The 23,805-nt window shown below is 39.1% G+C and overlaps 1 protein-coding gene across 8 annotated transcripts in view; it reads left to right on the top strand.

Annotated features, from left to right (window-relative positions):
- LOC136874046 (uncharacterized) overlaps positions 1 to 23,805 on the top strand; it is a 616,846-nt gene that overhangs the window by 76,218 nt on the left and 516,823 nt on the right. For all 8 annotated transcript variants that reach the window (XR_010860213.2, XM_067147551.2, XM_067147552.2 and 5 more), the window contains exon 5: positions 5,150 to 5,202. Coding sequence is in view for 7 of the 8 variants with exons in the window: in XM_067147551.2 (XP_067003652.2) it covers positions 5,150 to 5,202 (53 nt within the window). In the remaining variant the exon portion in view is untranslated. The remainder of the gene's footprint in view (positions 1 to 5,149; positions 5,203 to 23,805) is intronic.

Below are 23,805 nucleotides of genomic sequence, written 5' to 3'. Positions count from 1 at the left end.
CTAATTGCTACAGCCTCTGACATGAAACTACAGTTGAACCTCCCTTCTGCAGACACCATCGGTTCCGAGGAAAAATGTTCGTTAAAACAAGTTTGTAAAAATAATCGAACATTTTAACGGCAAAGAGCATCCACCTTAAATATAAGCATACCTATCTTAATTTTTATTATTCTAAGTTTTCTGTGTTTAGTATTTCATACAGAGTTATTATAAGTTATTTTACATCATTTACAAACATTACAGCTTCGTGAATTAATCGTGAAGCTTCGCCTGTGTAAATTTAGCACGTTTTCTTAACTGCCATATTCCCGAGAATGGAATAGTCTATTAAACCGAGCTCGATAGCTGCAGTTGCTTAAGTGCGACCAGTATCCATTCATCGAGAGATTGTGGGTTCGAGCCCCACTGTCGGCAGCCCCTGAAGAGGGTTTTCGGTGGTTTCCCATTTTCACACCAGGCGAATGCCGAGGCTGTACCTTAATTAAGGCCATGGCCGCTTCCTTCCAATTCCTAGGCCTTTCCTATCCCATCGTCGCCATGAGACCTATCTGTGTCGGTGCGACGTAAAGCAATTCGCAAAAAAAAAGTGTCTATTAAACACTTCCATAGTGTTCTCGTCATACTCGTGGTCCAGCATGACACACAAATTCTTTATCTGCTTAACCATATTTAGTCTCTACTTCATTGACAGAACTTCTTGTTTTTCTTCCGCCCCACCGTCAACGTCACTTTTAGTTCCTGATTCAGGCTCTGTAAAACAAGTTTTATTTAAAATGGTCCTTTTGTATGACTAATGAAGACTGCTCTGGATAGCTAGAAATATTTACGAAGCGCAGTGACTCAAATTAAAGCTGAAAATTTAGCTTAAAAGAATTGAAAGCTATCACAAGAAGAAAATGAATGAGGAGTTGAGGTGCAAACAGACATGGACCTTACGATATGCGCAACACACAATTACTGTATAACTTGATAACACAGAAAGCTTGCCGTAAAGTGCGTCCTGGAGTCAGGACTGCCAGTCGTCCTCGAGATTATCACAGCAAAGAATTTTCTCTTCTTCGGCTTCAATATCATACGTCAATCCAGCTGTCGTTGCTAAAGTCTGAAATTCATCATATTAATTTTGAAGCTCTACCTCTGCTTATTCTTCAACTGTAGAATTAGGGATGCTGCATTTTGCAAAACATTTCCTGATTGTGGTTTCGCTGACTGCATTCCAGGCTGCCTTTGTCCACGAAACTGCATTGCCACCATTGATCTTCTTCATCAAATCAAAAGCTGAGTCTGCTTCATCAATGTGTGCCATTAACGACTGTAAAACCTTCTTACGATAGTCTAATTTAAATGCTTGAATGATTCCTTGATCCAATGGCTGAAGATGAGAACTGGTATTGGATGGAAGGAACAAGAGTTTTACATTTGAAAGCCATATTTCTGGATGACACGTAGCATTATCTAGCAATAAGATAATGTTACGGTTTCTGGCCTTCATCTTGGAATCCAAGGCTAGCAGACATTTCTCGAATTTTGCGGATGCCATCCATGCCTTTTTATTCGCATGCCATTTGACACCAAGACGATTTAAGCCTATGTTTTCAAAGCACCTGGGTCTCAAGGATTTACTTATTATTAGAGGATTTTCCTTTTCAACGAGTGCATTACAACAAAACATGATGGTGATTCTTTATTTTGACATTTTCCCACCCTTGCAACTTTCATTCGGCAAAGTTATTGACTTCTTCGGGATTGCCCTAAAGAACAGACTAGTTTCATCAACATTCAAAATGTCTTTCAGTTCGTAACTATTCAAACTATCTGGTAACCTATCTTTCCAATCCGCTACGTCAGTCGCAGACACATCACCACCTTCTGCACAGGCTGTTTTGAAACTAACGTTATGTCGTTTTTAAAAACAATCTAACCTACCATTGCTAGCTACAAAATTCTCAACTTTCAGGTTATTTGCGATTTCTCGAGCTTTTTCTTGTAACATTGGTCCACTCACACACGGTTTCTTCGCTCGAGCACACTTGAACCACTCATATACTGCAACGTTCACTTCTGAAAAAACTGACTCCCGCTTTCTTTTCACTCCTCGATTCCTATTTTCCTCCCACTACTTTATCTATTCTTCACAATAGTGTTTATTTGCGTTTTCCCGCAGTTGAATTTTTCGGCAAGCTTTCTCACTGAAAGTCCCTTGTTACTTTCCACTGTATAATCGCATTTCTTCTTGCCTGTAGATCTAAACACAATCGTCCCTTGTTACTCGTGTTTAACAGACAAACTGAAATGCTATGGTCTTTCTGTTTCACTAAGTAGCGCCTGTACTGTCTTTTCCTTCTCAAGTTGACTACCTGAGCTCGACTTTATTAGCGAAAATCCGAGTTATGAATAGAATGATTCAAGAAGAGAAGAAAATCCCCAGGTAACTTCTGAGTCAAGTCTCTGGCAGCCTTTCTGGGCAATTAGAATTCTTGGAATAGGCCTATACACCACCAGGTAGAACTGCTTCCCAATGTACCTTCTCTCCCCTTGCACTCGAAATAGTACAAACATTCAAAAGGGATTTCCTTATGTCTGAAGAATGGTTTTAAAAGAAAGGATGACATGTGGTCCGGCATAATAATTTGTCCTGCAACGTATAATGTGTCCGCTTAAGTCAAGTGGATGGGCCAAATGGCGATGTCTGCTGTCCGGAGTTTGAGGTGTCCGCTTAAATGAGACCAATTTAACACTTGTCTTATGTAAAATAAAATCACTTCCGAGGAGAATTGTCCATATAGGGAGGTGTCCGCTAAATAAGGGTGTCCGTTAGGGCAGGTTCAACTGTAGTATGTATTTTAATTCTCACTCTTATCAGTGATTGTTTTTAGAAGGGTAGACCAAGATTGAAATTTTTTTTGCAGGGGCCATGTGTGGGTATTGGCTAGTGTCTTCCCTCATTGTCACAAAATAACAACCCACTCATACTAATTACAAGATAGTAGAATCATTCTGTATTTACGGTTTTAATTTTACAAAAGAAAAAATCAATGTATTCTCTTATTCAATACATAATTCCATCATTAGACGGAGTGATAAAATTCGAACGTTTCGACTCGTTTGAGCCATCTGCAGTGAAAAGTGGTGTGGGTAAAGTTATTTACATAATACAAGATAAAAATGTCATATAAACATAATGAAGGACCAAATGAAAAATAAGAGACATGACTGAAATAAAAATACAATTTACAACATTTCCATCATTACATGAAGCAATAAATAACTCATTGAGACAAATTCAATGAAAAAAAAGGTTAATATTATGCATAATTGAATCTATAAAGTATGTTAAACCTAAGAAGAAAATAAATGAAAATAAATGATACAGACGGAAACAAACAATAAAGCCTTAATAGTGAGGTCTCTTAGTCTAAACATTTTTTTTGCAGTTTGATACACTTTAAAAAAACCAGGATGAAATCGCTGTGTTGAAAATTCAGAACTGACCCTCACCACGAATGGCGAGTAGGGCAGCGGAAAATCTTGAGAATACAAGTTCGAGAGGAGACGACATGCCGGGTGAAATGCATGTGACAACGTGATGGAAAAACTTCGATGAATTTCAAATTTTAGAATAGCAGCATTCTCAATTTCTTTCTGAATTTAGTGGTCCTGTTCTTGACATACTAACTTAAGATTAAAATATCTATCGATGGTGCGCGAACAGCACCTCATATCCCACAATGCACTTCTATCTATTATCCTCCTTAATCCATTCAAGTCACAATAAATGGCCACATTGTTGACTGTGGAATCAGAATTTAATTTTCCCACCCATAGTTTGAGCATACCTGTCACACAAAAAGATGCATAAAATAAAAGCTAATGCAGATAATTTACTCAAATTTTGCTTTCCTGCCATTGAAGGTTATGACTTACCTCTTCTTCAATCCTTGAGTGACTGCTGGCAGTTTTAACGATGTGTCATTTGAAATAATTCCAAAATGAGTGGATCCGTGTGCTGTAAAAACATTGCAATTCCGGACAGTGGGCGGACTATAAATTTTTCGTATTTCCGAAACACCGCTGTATCAATGAAATGGATCTATATATATTTATATCAGGATTATAGTCCTTTCTTCTCCAGTTTCCAATCACAACGGTTCTTTTGTCACCAGCTGCTCGCGTTTGGAGGGACCTGGCGCTGCACTTTCACTGTCACTTTCCTCAGTGTTCTGCCCACTTCAATACCTTTCACCGTTGATATAACTATCCTTGAACTCTGAATCATTTTCCAAAATGTCATTGTTCCCATAATCACCATCTAAAACAATGTCTACAATCGCTTTCAATCTCTCGTCAATATTACTGTGAAACCGGTTCTACTGCATAATGAATACTGAATTCCGATGAAAATAAACTGTTAATCACCAGTTTCATCATCACATAGAAATGGTACATGCCCCTTGTTTCCTACAGTGTGTATTGTTAGAAATTATATTGCAAAGGAAATCTAATATGCAAAGATAAGTGACGCACTGCGTCATTGTGAGTTGAACTCGTCATTTGATTCATGCACCAAAACACTGCGCGCGACCACGGTTCGTCATACCACGCAAATGGGTTAACACTTGTCACACCTTCCAGTCACATGGATATGTAATCCATAAGAACAACATTTGTTGTTAGTTTTCCTGTGCTAATATGTAGCGGAAGATGAACCTTAAATGTATTATACTGTAGAAGTGTGTAATACTTTATGGAAATTTACATTCCTACAGTATGGTACAATAAGGTTCATTTTCCTTTACATTTTGGCATAGGAAAATGAACACAGCGAACAGTGTTCTGATGGACTGCATATCCGTGTGTGGCTGGGAGGCATGACCAGTCAAGGAAAATAATGGATTGGAAGCGCGTTGTAGGATATGAGGTATTGCTTGTGCACCGTCGATATATGTCAGCACAGCATACGTGTCTGTAATTCGGTATTGTATGAAATTTGCAGATCAGTTTTTATTTTTCTCAGTGTCTATTTAGATTGCATAAAGCATTCTTTCCCATGATTATTATTATGTAATTTGAAGTTTTGTTGAGAAGGAAATACTATGAATATCATGTTAAAAAGTATTTCATTAAAATGAAAAATTTTCTCCTACCTCAGGCACTCCCACACCTGTCATTCAGACGTCAGCTAGTCTACCGAAGACTCCTGTGGTAAGTAGTAGTATTAATCAATCATTTTGGTACTTTTGTTCTTCGAACATTTTTTGGAGTTTCAAATGGAATAACATGACATGGATTGAACATACATCAAAACTAGTTCTCACTGGGCTTGGTGGACAACATTATGATTTTTAACTGATCACTTATTTGAAACTTCACAGAAAGAATGAAAGAAAGAAAGACATGTATTGTTTCGAACACACTGAATGTGATTCATGAACTGCCTGTTTGTCATAATTTGTACAGTGTGCAGACTGGGGATTGTTTTCTCTCAGCTTCTTAGTCCAATATCTTGTAGTCATCTTTTTTCTCTTCTGACCCTAATAATATTAGTTTTTTGTGACATACAGAGACTGTCATGTTACTGTCCTTCACACTCCTTTACTTTTCGTACCCAGTGCACTTACTCTCTGAAGAGCTGCTTGGAAAATGCTATGCAGATTGGTCCTTATTTGCTTAGGTTTGTACAAGTTGCTTTATCTACTTTTTTCTAGATTACTTTTACACAAACGTGGATTAATCTACATGCCTATTACACATTGGAGGTCACCTGTAGAAACTACAGGTGCGTTATTTCATTGCTCCTCACGGTGCATGGAGAATCTATGGGCACATGTATTCACAGTAGCTAAAAATAGCGGCTGCCATTACATCGAGCTGCGACTTCACCAGTATACTATTGAGTGCTGCTATAAACATAAAATGTACTAGTTATGAGCATATGTTGAGAGCTCTTCTTTCAAGACATTGGTAACACAGCCACGTTCCGACATAACCTGGGTAACTTTTGGTATTGTAAAGGTGGAATATTGACTTAACCTTAAAGTATACGTACGACAATACGGACTTAAAATGAAATTTATTTTATGTAATAACCTGGGGTTGTATGATCTTTCACTCTCAGCTGTGAAATAAGCTGCCTCTGTGGATCAGCGGTAGAGTGTCGGCCTCCGGATCCCAAGATAGCGGGTTCAAACCCGGCAGAGGTAGTCGGATTTTTGAAGGGCGGAAAAAAGTCCATTCGACACTCCATGTCGTACGATGTCGGCATGTAAAAGATCTCTGGTGACACATTTGGTGTTAACCCGACAAAATTCATTAAATCTCAGCCATAGACGCCCAAGAGAGTTTCGGTTTACTCGGTCTGCCATCTAGTGGGGGCCTACAGTAAAACGGAACGTCTAAATTGACGAGCAGACAGCCAGATGGCGTCAAATTGAAATGTCTGCACACGGTAGCTGAGGCCATACGATTATTATTATTATTATTATTATTATTATTATTATTATTATTATTAGCTGTGAAATGGACGGGAAAGTAAGTACTAATAATTTTTAATGTTTTAGGCTTTATGTCTAACTACTTTGACAGTTTTAGGAGATGGCAAGGTGCCAGAATTTAGCCCCACGGGATTTCCTTACGTGACATTAAATGTACAGATCCGAGGCTGACGTGTTTAAGCACCTCAACTGTCTGTGTTAGAGAGACTGGCTTGTTGGTATCATTCTTGTGAATGTTTAGTCTGTTAATTCCAGAGTGCGAAATTTAGACGGTGAATGCAAATTGGATTTTGTAATGGAAGACTAGGGTTCTGAAATTGAGGGCAAGGATAACAAATATACATCAAGTTAACATAATGATTCCTTCTGACCGTCTCCTATCTCCTTTATCAACTTCTCCTGATTTTCTGCTATCCACTTCTGGCTTTCTTCCATCTTCGTATAACCTCCTTACAACTTCTCCATAGTAATTTTCTGGCCTTTTCCTGTTTTCTTTTGGTCGTCTTTCATCTCTTTTCGATTGTCTTCCATCTTCTCCATCTTTTGATTTTCTTCCGTCTTCTCCTCCATCTTCTTCATCATATCGAAGAGCCTCCATTTTCATGTGGTCTCTTGTCTCAACTGGCATGCAGTAATTAACTCAAGATGAAAAGTAAAGATTTATGTGTGTGTGTTCACTATACACTGATGTTATGGAATGTTCCCGATGGCGGTTGAAGCCTGCAGTATCTGGTTCGCTGATTCACGCTGATTGCAATGATGTATCACACATGGAGTCTATTCTAACTTCTGACACCAGTTTGTTGCAAATAAAACTCCATCTGTTTCATTACTCTAATTTATTTCAGGATGACCCAATAAATGCCCCCCCACCCGCACATGCACACGTCTAATCAGCTAGAATGGCCACACTTACTAATTGCTGTGTATTTATGAGTCCCTCTTCCTTATGGCACAGCAGACGGTCCAGCCCATTGCTATACCTGCGAACGGTTAATCTTTACTTTCACTTCCCCAAGTTTAGTCTCCTCGTGTAGCAGCTGTATGTAGATCGCTAGATCTGAACATAGGGCTACAGGCCACTCGACACACTACACGATGACTCTTCGTTGATTCGACTCCACACACAATCCAGTAATTCAGTCACATGCGATGAACAGCTAAGCAGCCCAACAGTATTCAATAGCAGGACGATACTCACAACAGCGAACATTCATACAGGTCCATATGAGGCAGTCTGTTCCAAAACTCGTCTTATCCATTTTTTGAAAAAAATGAGTTAGAGGTAGCATTGCCTTCTTGGTGATGTTTGTGATAGTTCTGTCACAAAATTAAGCACCAAAACTCGCCTTTTCCCATAGAAATCTGTCACCAAACTTAGGCTATTGTTCCATAACTCGCCTTATCCACGGCGCTTGTCGTTCCAAAACTCGCCATATACAATCAACCAATAGGAATGGATAATTTCAGCACATGACTCGCGCTACAATTTACCTGCGTTTTATGCCAGTCTTTTCACGCTTTGAGTTGTTCTTGAACTGTATTAGTCTTTCATGCAGTTTTGTGCCTGAATAGAGTGTATTAAGATGTTGTGGAAGGTATATAAAACTTGCTAATACAGAACAGTTTCACATTCAGGTCTGCCAAAAGACATTCTTGAATGTATTGCATGTCAGCAAAGATTGGGTTGAGAGAATTGCCAGAAATCACTTCACGAAAGGGAAACTTCCAACAGAAAAGAGGGGAGGAGCTAGGATCAAACCAGAGTACACTGAAAAGAGGCACTCCGTGAAACGTTTCATCGAAAGTTTGCAGTGTTGTCAAAATCACTATTGCCGCGGAAATTCACCGGTCAGACAGTATCTACCCGGAAATTTAAGCATCGCTAAACTTTACAAAATGTATAACAAGAAATCACCTGAAGAACTCAGGGTGAAGCGGTGGTTCTTTCATGAAATTTTTACGCGTTGCTACAACATGGGATTCGGAACACCAGTTACTGACGCTTGCTCAAAGTGCATATAGCCCAAGGAGAAAATTAAACTTGAAAGTTCAAACGTATCACTGAAGAATGATTTAATCTTGGAACATAGAGTACACAAACTAAGGGCTGCGGCTTTTTTCAAAAAGCTCCAAGAAGAAAGGGACAGCATGGCAATATTTTCATTTGACTGCCAAAAGAATCTTGTGAATCCAAAAGTTCCAGATCAAATTGCCTATTACAGTCGCCAGTTGTACACCTATAATTTTACCATTGTGAGGGGTACCTCACAAGCCAAGTTGACAAAGGAGAATGTTTTTACATACACATGGATGGAGCATGAATTCAGCAAGTGGTCTAATGAAACGTCATCTACAGTTTACCATCGATTATCACAAACTGATTTGTCAAACTTCACTACTATACGAATTCGTGCGGATGGCTGCGGAGGACAGAACCGCAATTCTACAATGATTGCAATGTGCTCATATTTCTTGACACACACAGCTCCGCCTAATATAGAAAGTGTTGAATTGGTCTTTCCTATGACAGGCCACTCATATCTGCCCTCTGACAGGGTATTTGCTCAAGTCGAGAGAGACAGATACGGAAATGCCCTATAATCTGTAATCCAGCAGAATATGAAGACATCTTTAGCAATCATGCTGAAGTCTTCAAGCTTGGCAGAGACTGCTCAGTGAACAATTGGAAAATGGTTTCTGAAAATATGATGAGAATGCCTGCATCTTGGCACTTCGAATTTTCTTCAGTGAAACGATTTGTTATTAGCAAAGACTCACTGGGAAATGTCTCCCTTTGGGGAGAACCTCATTACAACTCAGACATCGGTTTAGGAAGATCCGTAATGAAAAAGGGAAAACGCCTGTGAGATATGCTAATGCCACCTGAATTATTGCCAGGAGTAAACTTGAATCCCGCCAAAGTAAAGGACGTAAAAAGTTTGCTCGAAAAACATTTTGGAATGGATTGGGATAGGAATGAGTTGCTTTCTTTTTATAAGAATCTGTTCACCTCAATTTCTGTAGACGAAAACAATTTTGTTGAAGAAACAGAAGTTCTTTGTGATGGATCTGAAGAGGAGGGAACAGATTTGAGAGTTTGATTAACAACAAAGTGATGTTTTATTGTTCAAGTTACTTCTATTGTGAGTGCAGTGTAGCCTATAAAGGAAGAATTCTCTCCAAATACTATGGATAGGATGTAAATATGATAAATCACACTGCTGTGTTTAATTTATTTGTGAATATGATTATACTGATAGCAAAAAGGTGCATGAGTGTACTGGTGAGTTTTATTAACAACATTATATTCTCAATCCTTTCATTTTTCTTGTTTTCAAATACAGATCTGTTCAAATTATTAGACTCAACAGGCAGATCAAGCACTTTTTTACTTCTCTTCCCAAAAACATGTTGAAAAACATATTTATATTAACAAAACTAGTATTTTAGCAAAACATCAGTCTCTTGCATAATTCGTTTGCTGTTTGCAGGTATCTCCAGTTAATCTAGCCCACTTTTGTCATTCATCACACCAACTTTTTTTAACTTCATACGTAAAACTTAATCAACCTACAAAAATACTACTACATCATTACAATTAAATCCCTGATTACAACTGAGCATTTTAGTACTTTGTGTGGTACCCTTTGCATTGAATGACACTCTTTAGCCATTTTGGCATGCTTTTCACAAGATTTACGTACATGTCCTTCAGTTCCACATCCATATACCACAGATTGTTTATTTCCGCAATCAGCTTATGTTTGTTGGTTATGTTCTTTTTTCATCACCTTGTGTTTCATGAAGCTCCATACATTTTCTATTGGATTCACGTCACGGCTGTTGTCCGGCCAATGAAGAACACTGATATCCTTGTCCTTTCAAAATTTTATGACACTTTTGGACACTTTTTTGGCCTTATGATAAGGTGCACTATCATGCATGAATATGAAAAAGCCACCGTCAAACCATTCTTCGGCCTGAGGAAGGAGTTCTTCTTCAAGAACCCGTTTGTAATTGTCCTGTTTCATTGTTCCCTCTACAATTTGAATTCGTCCAGGCCCATAGATGAACATCACACCCCGCACCATCACTGCAGTTGGGTGTTTCAGTCTGTTGTATGCACTCCAACTTGTATTCCTCTCCACGTCGACGACGTACATATCTTGAACATTCTTCAGAAATGCTGAAATATGACTCATCGCTAAAACACACTTTCTCCCATTCATCGGACCAGTGCTGAAGTCCTTTTGCCCATTCCAGACATGAATGTACCATTGATCGCTTCCTTCCTTGATCTGCACCATTTGATGCCCTCACTACACAAGATCCTCCGGACACTTCCAGGAGGAACAGCTGATCCATAACCTGCCATTTTAATGCTCAAGTCCTTAAAAGTGCATTTTCTATTGAGAAAAGCCAATTTTTTTTTTGTGCTCTAAGGCCTCATCTAAAAAGATGAGATTTTCGCCCACACTTTCCCACTATTATGGTGACAAGTTGTATTCTTCCTCAATTCTACACTAATTCTACCCACTGCTTTTTGACTTAAAGACACTTTACGTGCAATTTGCCTATGTGAATACCTTCCTTCACTCAGCAGAGTATTGACAACTGCAACTTCACGTGGGGAAATGTCTTTGCCTTTCCCCGTTATCAAAAAACATTCCGAATATACGGTACACAGCACTAGAAGTTGGAAAGAAACAACTAATTGAATAAAATTGTATGGGATCACCTCAAAATTAATGGTTAGAGATAGCTACACTTCCCTAGCAACAGTACAATCCACCAACAGTGGCCATAACTACACATTTTCACTCTTGTCTGAAGCAAGAATCCAATTGCTACTTGCAGTCCCAGAACAGGCAATGACCATCCCTCCAAAACAAAACACCTAAAGGTCAAAACAGAGTTGCCAACAGCTTGATGCGTTCATAAACTGTGTGGGAACTGATGATGCACATGTTCACCAATAATCTGACAAGAAAAGGCCCTTTTATGAAGAGGTATCTTCAATATATTTCAAAATGGCATGAATTTGTCTGTTGAGTGTAATAATTTGAACAGATCTGTAAGTTGCGTGAGGTAATATATTTTGAATTTTTTTGGGTGCTCCAAAACTTGTCTTATCCAAAATACAAATGTAATTTATTAACGTTCTACTAATTATAATTCTTCAGTAAGACGACCCTATGACATTGGACTTGGATGCGTCGTAATACATTTAAACAAGCGAGACTTATATTACAAAAATTACAGGTTTTTCTCTTTTCCTGAAAAATCGCTTATGATGGATAAGACGAGTTTTGGAACGGACCGCCTCATATATCCCCACACTTATGATAGTGGCTTCCCTCGCTGACTTACGCCAAGCCTCAGTTCACTGAAATACATGAACACACAGTACAGTCTTTCATTCAGTTGTCTCCAGTCCACTCACTCACTGGTCTCTCTGACACCTCAACAACAGCTCCTTGTTCAGACCTTGGTGGGGCAGTAGTGACAGTCAATGCCTCTGTTGCCCTCAAGGCATGGAACCCCAACACACTTGAGTCTCACACTCACTCCGCCATGGAGTCCAGCACTGACCATGAGTCCAACACTGACTCCACCACGGAGCCCAACAGTGGACTACTGTCCGTGGCTAGCCTTCCTTTTTTATAGGTCAGGTGATTTGAGCCAGAAGTTTTGCAAGGTGGCTAGAGGCAGAACATTCCCGTTGAATCTCCAAGGAACTCGCAGGTAAGCTGGCCGATGAGAACAGTACACGGAAAGGCCGGCCCCACCCCACAAGCTGGCTGGGAGAACCCAGGTCGTCTGAGTCACTAGCCCCTGCCTGGAAGTACCGAAAGGTGCTACTGTGGGGCTTGCACATAACAGTATATTCATAATATTTCCATTAAATTTGTATATCGATTTACATGAGCACGGAATAAGGGCTCACTGTATTGGCTAAAATGTGTCAACTAAAATCATTAGGGATTGCAAAAGAACTTAAAAAGGAGGGTTTTTCTACAAGCCGTGGGTGGATAAGGAACTTTTGTCGAAGGAACAGATCGTGTATGTGAAGGCCTATATCTATTTCACAATGTCTCCCTGTTGCCTATGAAGAAACGTTGATGGGCTTTCATCGCCATGTTTTTAGTTTGTGGAAGCAATATTCGTACTTGCTTTCTCAAATTGGGAATGCTGAACAGACACCCATTTATTTTGAAATGCTACTAGACAAATCTGTTCACATCAAAGGCTCTAAAAGCATTACTATCAGGACCGATGGTAACGAAAAGCAATGCTGCATGGTAATGTTATGCATGTTAACTGATAGAACCAAATTTCCTCTGTATTTGGTTCTGAAAAGAAAACACTTCCGAATGGAAATTTGCTGTCCAATATTTTTGTTTGAACCGAGGAATCCGGCTGGATGGACAGTGAGCTGATTGAGGACTGGGTGAAGTGTGTTTGGCAACGTCGCCCAGGAGCTTTGTTGCAGAAGAGCCTGCTTGTGCTCGACAGTTATCATGGGCATACTGCAGATGCCATAAAGGAATTGATAAGTAAAGGAAAAACTGATCTGGCAGTATTTCCAGGAGGGCTGACTTCTATGCTTCAGCCATTGGATGTTTGTGTAAACTGGCCTTTCAAAGCTGCATTGAAAGAGCTCTTCACCAAGTTGATGTCGTCTGGCAGTGATAATGCACTGACAACAACTGGACGAGTGAAACGATCTGAAGTGGATTTTTTATGCAAATGGATAAAGACTGCATTGGATTGCATCTCCAACGACTTGAGAAGTTTCAGGAAATGTGGAATTTCAAGTTCTATGGATGGTAGTGGGAACGACTATGTATGGGAAGGTGACAGTTTTCAAAGTTCCAAGGGTCATAGTTCTGATGAATCGTGACGAGTTTGTACATTGAACTAGTTTTATTTCTCCGGAGTTTTTAGTGTTTTTATTACTTGTAAAGTTAAGTTAATTAGCAATTTTGTGACACATTTGTAGAAATTAAAAAAAATTGGTAAGGATTTTTTTTTTTTCCAAATTTTCTCGTTAGACAGTCAGGTTTGCAGGTATAGACTTTGCTGTGATTGTGGCCAACCTTCAGTAATGGAGAAGGCACTGCAAGAAGAAGAAGTTATTCGTTGGTAGTGTATTCGGGGTTATGCAATGTTTTTTAAAATTTCTATAAATATATAAAGTATTGTTTTTCATTTATTACTAGCATTTTTATGAAAAAATGCAGGAATTAAAATAATGTATCAAGTTGCCGCTGTTTTAGATGAACTGGTAGACAACGGGAATATGAGTGTTACTGATATACCCTTTCTGAAGTAAGCAAATCTGACTTTGTGTGACTTAGAATTTTCCACAATATCAGACTCTGTTCATGGACAATCTGCAGAGATTTCAGATGGAGAACTTGGAGATGGTATCCATTGTGCACTGCAATGCCCAGAAATGTTCAGCAATTGAAGTGGTATGACTGATGAGTACTTAACAATTACTTGTGCCGTAGAACACCGCTGTGTAAATGGTATTTGAAAGAAAATATTTTGAACATTTTAGCAAACATTTTCAATTTTTAGCACAGAAGAAATAAATTTATTCAATTTTTTAGGACCTAGAAATCTTTTCCCCAGTTATTATAAGAATTTCATTGAATTAGCATATATCTCGGCTCTTCTAATGAGATATTATCAGTAGAAAGACATACAAATACAATTTTGGGTGCAGACTACTTTACATCTAAAAGAGGATCTGTACCATGTCTTTAAAGCACTGTACCATTTTCTCATTTTACTAGTAGCCTTCTGCATCATTTAGTCGCTGGCTGATTCCTGCTTCTCCGATAGCATAAAACATCCCAGCAGTTATAGGTCCTTTCTGCTCTGATGGCAGGCGGCCTACATGCTGTCAGGGGAAGTGGGGTGCGGGCAGTATGTCACTGCCCAATCAGACAAAAGATCGTCTAGCGGTAGTGCAGAGAACTACTCAGTCGCCTGGGTAGTTTGCCGCGCTCACTTCGTTCTACAAACTGCTGTGTTACATGTTATAATTCTCATGTTTAGATCGTATTGAAATGTATAATGAAGTCAAATAAATATTAAAGTTTATTTATTCCACCTGTTCAATACATAAAAAATATAATTAAATAAAATTACTGGGACATGTTTTGCCCTTTATCTTTTTTATGTATTGAACAGGTGGAATAAATAAACTTTAATATTTTTATTTGACTTAACTGCTGTTGTTGCCGAGTAGTCTTACAGTGTGCGTGTGGGTATTACAAAGAGCTTGTTTGACGAGTTTGTTTTATGGTTATTCTTGTTTTATGAGTAATTCTTACTGCATCCTTTACTGTATTCTTCGATTAGCGTGTTCGTGGCATGTGATGCGACGTTAGTTTGTTTCCATTCTGTTCTATTGTTTCTATTTGCGTTGCTCTTTGCTGTTGTTGTATGTAATAACTGCACTATATATTTTACAATGGCGAAAAGGAAGGAGATAAAGAGCCAGGGTAGAGAAATGATCACCGGCGAGTTGGCCGTGTGGTTAGGAGCGCAGCTGTGAGCTCGCATCCGGGAGATAGTGGGTTTGAACCCCACTGTCGGCAGCCCTGAAGATTGTTTTCCGTGGTTTCCCATTTTCACATCAGGTAAATGCTGGGGCTGTACCTTTAGGCCACGGCCGCTTCTGCTTCCTTCCCAGTCCTAGGCCTTTCCTGTCCCATCTTTGCCATAAGACCTATCTGTGTCGGTACGACGAAAAAAAAGGAAAAAAAAAAGGAAAATGATCAGCAGTGTTCATGAAAATTTTCAAAAGGAAGCAGAAAATAATGGCCCTTTGGTGAGTGTCGGAATCTTGTCAAGTTAGTATGCGAACTGTTCAGCGTATAGTAAAGGAGGGTAAAGACATTACCCAGCCATCTGGTTCCATCTCTTTTCAATTATCGCGCAAACGAATGAAAAGGAACTGTAAAACAAAGGCAATCGAGGGATTCCATGAATATGTAATAAGAACTACTCTCCTCAGTTATGACACTGAACAAATCATGCAGTGATTTAGAAAGATATAAAATTTAAATGGGGAGTTACGTCATTTTGGAAGTCTATGGGTTTAAGTATTTTTAAAAAAGCAACGATGGGAGAAGACATTTAACCCCTTAACTGGGTACTAAATTCTCCACATGCGTAACCTGCCGTGGGTACTTTTTTCCCACTTAGTGATATTTAGATATTTCCTTCATAAATGTGTACATTATTTACATTGTTATGAATCCAAATGTGTTACTAACATTATTTACATTGTTCTGTATCAGGATGATTATAGGTTTTGTAGATTGTTATCTGTGTGATATAGGCGGAAACAAGGTGTTACACACAAAGCCTTTTCACAGTCAGGACACCAGTATGTTGTTTCCTTCCTCTTCCCTTGGGACCAACACACAATACACCTTCGGAACTGTCGAAATACCCGCACAATCAAGCCGATCTACTTTACGTTTGGAAGCCATGCTTCGCGACATAAATGGCTGCGCGGGAACTTCGTGCAAGGCGCCAAAACAAATGCATTTCACGAAGCTGTGACAGCTCTAGACAATAATACACAGCGTGATCTCATAGAAGACATATCAACTAATGCGATAGATTCCATGGACACACCGTATGCCTTCAGCGTCAAGATACATACGCGATAAATTTTATGATCGACTAATGCCGTCATACCCACTGTAGAAGCCCAGCGTGAAAACGTCTAAAGACGTCATACCCACTTAAGGGGTTAATGGAGAGAACCGATATAGTAACAACCAGAGTATCGTTTTTGAGAAAAATGCATCTTCTTAGGAATAAGGACCCTTCGCCACATGTATTTTATTTAGATGAGACTTACGTTCGTCAGATTTACACCCCAACGAAAATCTGGCGTGATAAAGTGGGTACAAGAGGTTTTAAAAAAGTTCCTGTGGGGAAAGGCGGACGAATTATTGTTCCAGTAATACTGGTTTTCTACAGGAATGTAAATTGGTTTTCAGGCCAAAGGTGAAATTGACCAGTGATGACTACCACACTGATATGAATGCTATGGTTTTTATAGAGAGGTTTTTGATGTTTTTAGATGCTCTTGACGAGAGGAACATGAAAGACGCAGTGATTGTAATGGACAGTGCCAGCTACCATTCGGTACAGCTAGAACGAATCCCTACAACGAACACGGCAAAAGATGATGTTATATCGTGATATGTATTGCACGGCAAAAATTAAGAAAGAATTGCCGTAGCAAAAGAAGGCTTTAAGAAAAAATCAAAATTACTTAGTGGACCACTAAACAAATATTTGAAGAAAAGACTTGCTGAGTGTTATATTTGGAGCATAGCGCTGTATGGCGCAGAGACTTGGACGTTGAGAAAGGAAGATGAGAGAAGATTGGAGGCACTAGAGATGTGGGTTTGGAGGGGAATAGAATGAGTGAAATGGGAAGACCGGGTAAGGAATGAGGAGGTATTACGAAGAGTTGGAGAAGAACGAAGTATGCGGCAAATCATTAGAACAAGAAAAATGAACTGTATCGGACATTGTTTGAGGAGGGACTGTTTACTGAAAGAAGGAATAGAAGGAATGGTGAAAGGCAAACGAGGAAGAGGAAGGGAAAAATATCAAATGTTGGACAATATCCAAGCAAATAAATATTCGGACATGAAAAACTTGGCGCAGGACAGGCAACAGTGAATGAGATTCATCCCATGACTAGACCTGCCATAAGGCAGAATACCCTGATGATGATGATGATGATGATGATGATGATGATGATGATGATGATGATAATTATTATTATTATTATTATTATTATTATTATTATTATTATTATTATTATTATTATTATTATTATTATTGACTATCCCATTATAATAATAATAACCACGATATAATATCAGCTTTTCGTGTATTTGTTGTAGGAATATTCCTTATGACATTAATTACACCAGAGTCGAACTGTTGTCTCTTGTGAAACTAGTCAAGCCAAAGGCAAAAATGTATGAAATTGATAAACTTGCTGAGAGAAGAGGTCATGTCGTTATTCGCCTGTCACCCTATCACTGTCAGTATAACCCCATAGAACTGGTTTGGGGAAACGTTAAAAAATGCTGTAAGGAAAAGGAACAAAATGTTCAAACTAGCTGAAGTCCAGTCTTCAGTGGAAGAGGAGTTGGATAAAGTAACCGAACACTAGTGGAAGGCTTGTGTGTCACATGCTGAAAAATTTCAAGAGGGCAATTATAAAAAGGACGTGGTATTGGGCATAGTTATGGATGATACCATCATAAATCTGCGAGGCGACAGTCACAGTGAGGAGTCGAGTGACAAGGATATTTCCTACGACAGCTCTGGTGATCCTGACGAGTGTCGGAGTGCTGTTAAACGGATACTTCAGCTGGAATAAGGTATGGTAAAGTAAGAAAATATGTTGTGTAACTCTATACTTTTGAACGAATTGTTTTTCGGTCTGTTGTTAATGCATTTGTTATATGCATTATTAATTTACTTGTATCATATTACATCGAAGATATAATAAAATAAAAGTAAGTAAACAAGTAATACTCATTCACAGGCCATACTCGAACTCTTACATACGAAGCTGTGTATTTCATAATTACGTAGATTTCAACACAACTTTAACGCGCGTGCGGGCACTCCTGGCAACATTTTAGTAGTGGCCTCTCTCTTTTCCTTAACAGCCTCTTCTGTTATGCTGGATTGGTCGTCCCGATGCTCCCTGCTTCCCCTGACAGCATGTAGGCCGCCCGCCATCATAGCAGTAAAGACTTATAGTTGCTTATCCGAATTGTACCGGAACGTGTATGCAACTGTTGCTTGTGTATATTGCTTATGTATTAAGTAATGGATTTGAAAATTTTTTCAAGGGACTGCAAAAATAAATTCTTAAGCAGGAAACTTCTTAAAAGGGGTAATGCCCAAAAATTTATTATGTAATTTGAAATACATGTGAAACACACAGCTAACAGATTTCCTTGTTTGTGAACAATACCAAAATAGGCCGATATATAAGAGCATCTAACAGAAAGCCACAATATAAAAATTCGCCACAAATTGTTTTGTAAACGATGCTAGCTCGATTTTTAAAGCAGTCCAGCCACCCGTTCGACGCTGTAAAAGGTACCCTTGATTTGCATGCAATTTTTCGGATTTTTCCTTCACAATAGTCCCACTGAAAGATATGTTTAAACTTCGCTGCTGTTTAAACCACATTAGCAGAGTTTGTTCTATATCATCGTACTTTTCAGATTTAACTTCCTTGCAATTTGCGGAAGTATTCCCTGCTGAAGCAATCTTCTTTCTTCGCTATAATGCCGCTCAGAGTAGACGGCGGCATCTCCAGCTCCTTTGCCAAAGCAACATGGGAAAGTGTCGATGACTCCAGTTTCCTTATAATCTCCACTTTGTCTTTTATTGTTAGTGCCTTTCGCTTGATCTCTTTCCTCTGAGTCCCGCTCATTTTCCCTCAAAATGTTTGTACGTTGATATTACAAGTACAACTAACTTCACCAACTCCTATTCATCCTATTTACAACTCTACACTATGCTTGGCAATCCGTAGCTTAGGCTTACAAGACGCAAAGGCAAGACGTGTTCTACAGTTTGTTAGCATGTGCTTTCCATCTTCTTCACACCCCCAACACATAATTCAAGGATAACGGCAGCAAAGGGGAAATCTGGCAACTTATTCTTAGAGATTCTTAGAACCTAGGTCTAAATCGCCCCTGCATTTCTACAGGTTGTCACGGCAATGGGCGTAGTTTCTGTCTGTTTCACAAGTACCGCATGGCCAAGCCAGTACTGATTTTATTTTCCCGCTTCAATCCTCTTCATGCTATAGGTAATGAGGAAAAGAAACACATGTTCGAAATTGCAGAAATGAGTGCATGGATAAGTATCTGGGGTATTACGTGGGAGTGATAAAGGCGCAGTAGCAACGCTAGCACATCTAAACGTAAACAGTTTCTTTCCCCGCAAAAATTTTATTTTATGTCTCCTCAGCTTTGTACTACGTTCTAATAATGCGATGTAATAATTACGAGTGACACGATAATACAATATTTAGCTCGTATAAAGGTAAAATTAAAAATAACTTTCATTTTTATGCCAACACGTGGTATTGCAATGCCTCTGTGCCTCCCACCAATACCCAGTTAGCTATCAACATTTGTTCAACTTCGTAGACGATCGGGATCCTTTGGCCGGCTGTTTGTCGGCATGTGTATCAGCTGGCTGCTGGCAAGTCGGCTGTTTCCTGCATAGAATCGGGAAGTTGTTTTTGTTCACCGCACTAATAATGGACACGGAAAATCTTATCAGTTTAGTTCAAAAACGTAATTTCCTCTACGACAATACCCATAAGTATTATTGCAACAACAACGTAAGAGAGAATGCCTGGAAAGAAATAAGCAAGGGAATGAAAAATCAAACAGGTTACAATATTCAATTTTGTAGTAGATTAACAGTAATGTTGTGGACAAATACATTTTATGGGTTTTAATTAATGTTTAGGCCACCTCGATAAATGACTTCACCCGGTCGCGACCCACAAATTACTACATTAAAGTTTTATCAAACCATCCATTGCGTGCTTTATGTTTCCCACGTAGAATCCCGTTCGATTCTATTCTGCTAGATGGAACGGTGGAGTGGAAATTTCGACTGATGTATTCGAATCAATTCCACAAGGTGAGAGCGAGCATCTGGTATCCGTGTTGTCGTAGCATGACATCGTATGGCCTTGACAAGCCCGCACAGGTTCCGTGACACCAGAGACACACCACGAGCGTGTGAACGGTCTTAACACAGGGTGCAACTTGTGCGGAGACTGGAGGGTTCTAACCATGGGCTGCTTTGAGCGGACGTTTTCTATCTCAAGGGGGCTCTAAAATCTGAAATGTTTAACCGGGAAATATGTTTACGATAGAACACTTTAAACAGGAAAAAAATACATATATCTTAATGCAATTGATCAAGGGACCAATAATATCACACTTCTTAGGCGGGAAAACTTCTTATGCGGGAACTTCTTAGCCGAGTTTCACTGTATTCAGTTGACCAGTAATTTTATTTGGTGGAATGTTACTTGTAAAAAAGAAAGAAAAAAAAAAAAAAGTAAACACTATACAACATTCATTCAGAGATAAGTGGTGTACAACAGGTTCAGTTTGTGATTACAGAAAAAGCAGAAAAGACACGTTTTAACTGAAGATAAACTTGGAGATATTCATACGCGATAAGAAGAAAGTCCCAGAAAATCACTTAATTGTCTAGCACAGGAATTTAACATTTCTATAGGATCGGCCCACAAAGTAACCATACTGAACATTTCTGACCATATAAAATAGTTTATGCAGGAACTTCTGAGACAGATTTTGCTGCAAGGATACAGTTCTGTAATTGGTTTCATGAAAGTGTTTACTGTGGAAATTTGGATCCGCAACTGATGTTTGTGTCTGAGGAGGCATAGTTCCTATCTTTCTAGACATGTGAATTTTCAAAATATGCTATTGTGGAGTACTGACAATCCACATATTGTGCAGGAATTCTCATTAAAGTAGGTGTATGGTTAGAGAGTTAGAGGGAAGTGATCCACCATTCAATACAATACTAAAATGAAATGACTATAAAATATATAATACAACATTTTATGTTTATGGTACTGGTTTCGACCTTCTTGAGGTCATTCTCAGCCATACAATTCTAAATTTGCAAGTGGTGTTAAAAATTTGTACAAAACCTTTTAAAATACACTTATAGAATAACACTAGTTTTAGAGGACATGACAGGTTTTAGATATCATATGAAACACTTCCAAGTCCAAGTTGTGTTGTCTTACGAATCTTTTCCAGATATTTTAATCTTACGATAAATGTATGCGATTGCATAATAAATGAAAAGGCCCACTCATAAATGAGTATGTGCTGAGGTCAAGGTCACGCCTTATAGAGAACACCAGCCATGTAGCATGTATAAAGTACGGGATCTCGAGCACCAAGCGATGAAGGAAATAGCGAAGTGTTATAAATCAAAACAAACAACTAGACTCCAGCAGAGTTCGCGCAGTGATTGTGTGGTATATCGTGGCAGGTACATGAGAATAGGGAAAGTGGGGAAGTAAAGTACACCTCAAAACCACAAGATTCAAACCACAAGATGTATTAGTAACATGACCAAAGGGGAAACGTAATACAACCAAGTAAATTTCACACAATAGTAAAAATTGAGTTACAAAAATAGTTTCGTTTGACTAGAATTTTTAAAGTGTCATAGTTACACAAGTCATTTTCAAAGGGCGATCTTATAGACCAAGACTAGACCTGGGTAATAACCCTATAACTGGGAAAACAACATATTTTTACACTCGAAGAACACACTCCTGGAATAATAAGCAGTTTCGACTCGGAATAGAATAATATTATCGCAGTTAAAGAAGGAAACTAACAGTCATCCTGAAACATTTAAAGAGAGAACAGGTACGACGAATCACACACCAAATACCAATTGTTTTGAAATAAGTATAGGCCACTTTTACAAATCAAAGCAAATGAATTTAAAAAAAAGGGAAGAAAAAGGGCTGGGAATAGGAAATGAATTGACGTGAATGGCAAGGATGGAAGGAGGGAAAAATCAGGGTGGCGAACTCTTTGAAATCACACACACACAGGAAGTACAGAAAGTTAGTAACAGAGAAAGATGTTCGCCCAAGTACAAGTCCTTGCAGAAGTATCACAAACACTGTAGTGCAGAAAAATTCTATCCCAAACTGCTTGAAGTACCCAGCATGGGCCAGAGTTCGAAAAGAGAAAGTAAGTTAGGGCGTAAGAAGCCAACGTTTTTAAGAAGTCAGAATAATATGATTGTAAGTCTGCTCACCCTGCACAGTGAAGAAGAGAAGTCTCGTAGAATTAAATAATAATCTAAAAATCGCCACGGGCCAGCCGTGCGAAAAGGTGCCTGCTCCCACCGCTTATAATCACAGAGAATGCCTGACTGGCTATTCGATGGATACGGCGAGTTTATATACCGCAGCGAAGCGAGGCCCAGAACATACTGGAATCAGGTGACATAATCAAGTGCAGAGCAGGCAGTTGTAGACGAGGCGGATGAGGAGACGGAGTACAGTGATGCCAGTAGAAATGTTTTTAGCAGCAAGGCGATGAAGTAGGCAAAAAGGTAAGACGACAGATGAACATAATAGCGTAATTTTGGGAGCCCGTAACAGTTGTTGTTTAGGTTCTGAGGTTCCAATTTAACATAATTTTGCCTCCTTAGATTAATATAAAAATGAAGAAAGTTGAAGCAACTCCTGGTTTTTTGTGCCTGATAAATAATATTTCCAATGTATGGCTATTGTCTTTATCCTAGGAATCCTGATTGAGTGGCACGTCAATGTTGTTAGAAAGTTGAATGGGTCCATAAGTATGCCCCTGACCATGTCAGTTTGAATCAAGGTGCATAAAGATGTCTGCGAAAAGAAAGAAAATAGTGCAAGTAATGACTAGAGATGGGAATTTGCCTATTTTATTCCTGTGTTCAAAAACATAGGCTTTTGAGATATAAATCCATTTTAGGGTTCTTTAAGCTAGATTTCGTTGGTTTTATTGTGCCTATAAATGCCTATTTCAGGGGTTTGTGCCTATTTGGATTATAATTGCCTATTTGATGCCTTTTGAATATTTTAAAGAAGCCGATCTTCTTCCGGGGTATTATATTGTAACTGATGTGCTCGACGGTTTTATCTTCTAATTTCTCAAGGCCTGTTTACCCCACGAATAAAAATGAGAATTCTCAAAAGTCACCAGAAATAGTTCTTGGGTGATTTTCATCAGGAGAAACAAGGAACAATATGACCTGGAAGCCTTCAACCCCTCCAACCTTCTAACACATATGCGAGTACTACGAAGTACGTTGCGCAACCCATATCCCTTATACCTCTTTCTCGATGTGAACTGTTGTACGCGTACGCTTTATCTTCCGGACATTTTGCGATTTATTGTGAAGAAGTTTGTCTGTGGCAATGCCCAAAGAAAAATTACTGGGCGAGTTGGCTGTGCGCTTAGGGGCGCGCAGCTGTGACCTTGCATCTGGGATATAGTGGGTTCAAGCCTCACCGTCGGCAGCCCTGAAGATGGTTTACCGTGGTTTCCCATTTTCACACCAGGCTGTACCTTAATTAAGGCCACGGTCGCTTCCTTCCCACTCCTAGGCCTTTTCCACCCCATCGTCACCATAAGACCTATCTGTGTCGGCGTGA

Source organism: Anabrus simplex, chromosome 5 (genome assembly GCF_040414725.1).
Source record: "Anabrus simplex isolate iqAnaSimp1 chromosome 5, ASM4041472v1, whole genome shotgun sequence".
In the NCBI taxonomy this organism is placed as follows: Eukaryota; Metazoa; Arthropoda; class Insecta; order Orthoptera; family Tettigoniidae; genus Anabrus; species Anabrus simplex.
Note: the sequence above shows the minus strand (reverse complement) of the source record. Positions and strands in the feature narration are given on the sequence as shown.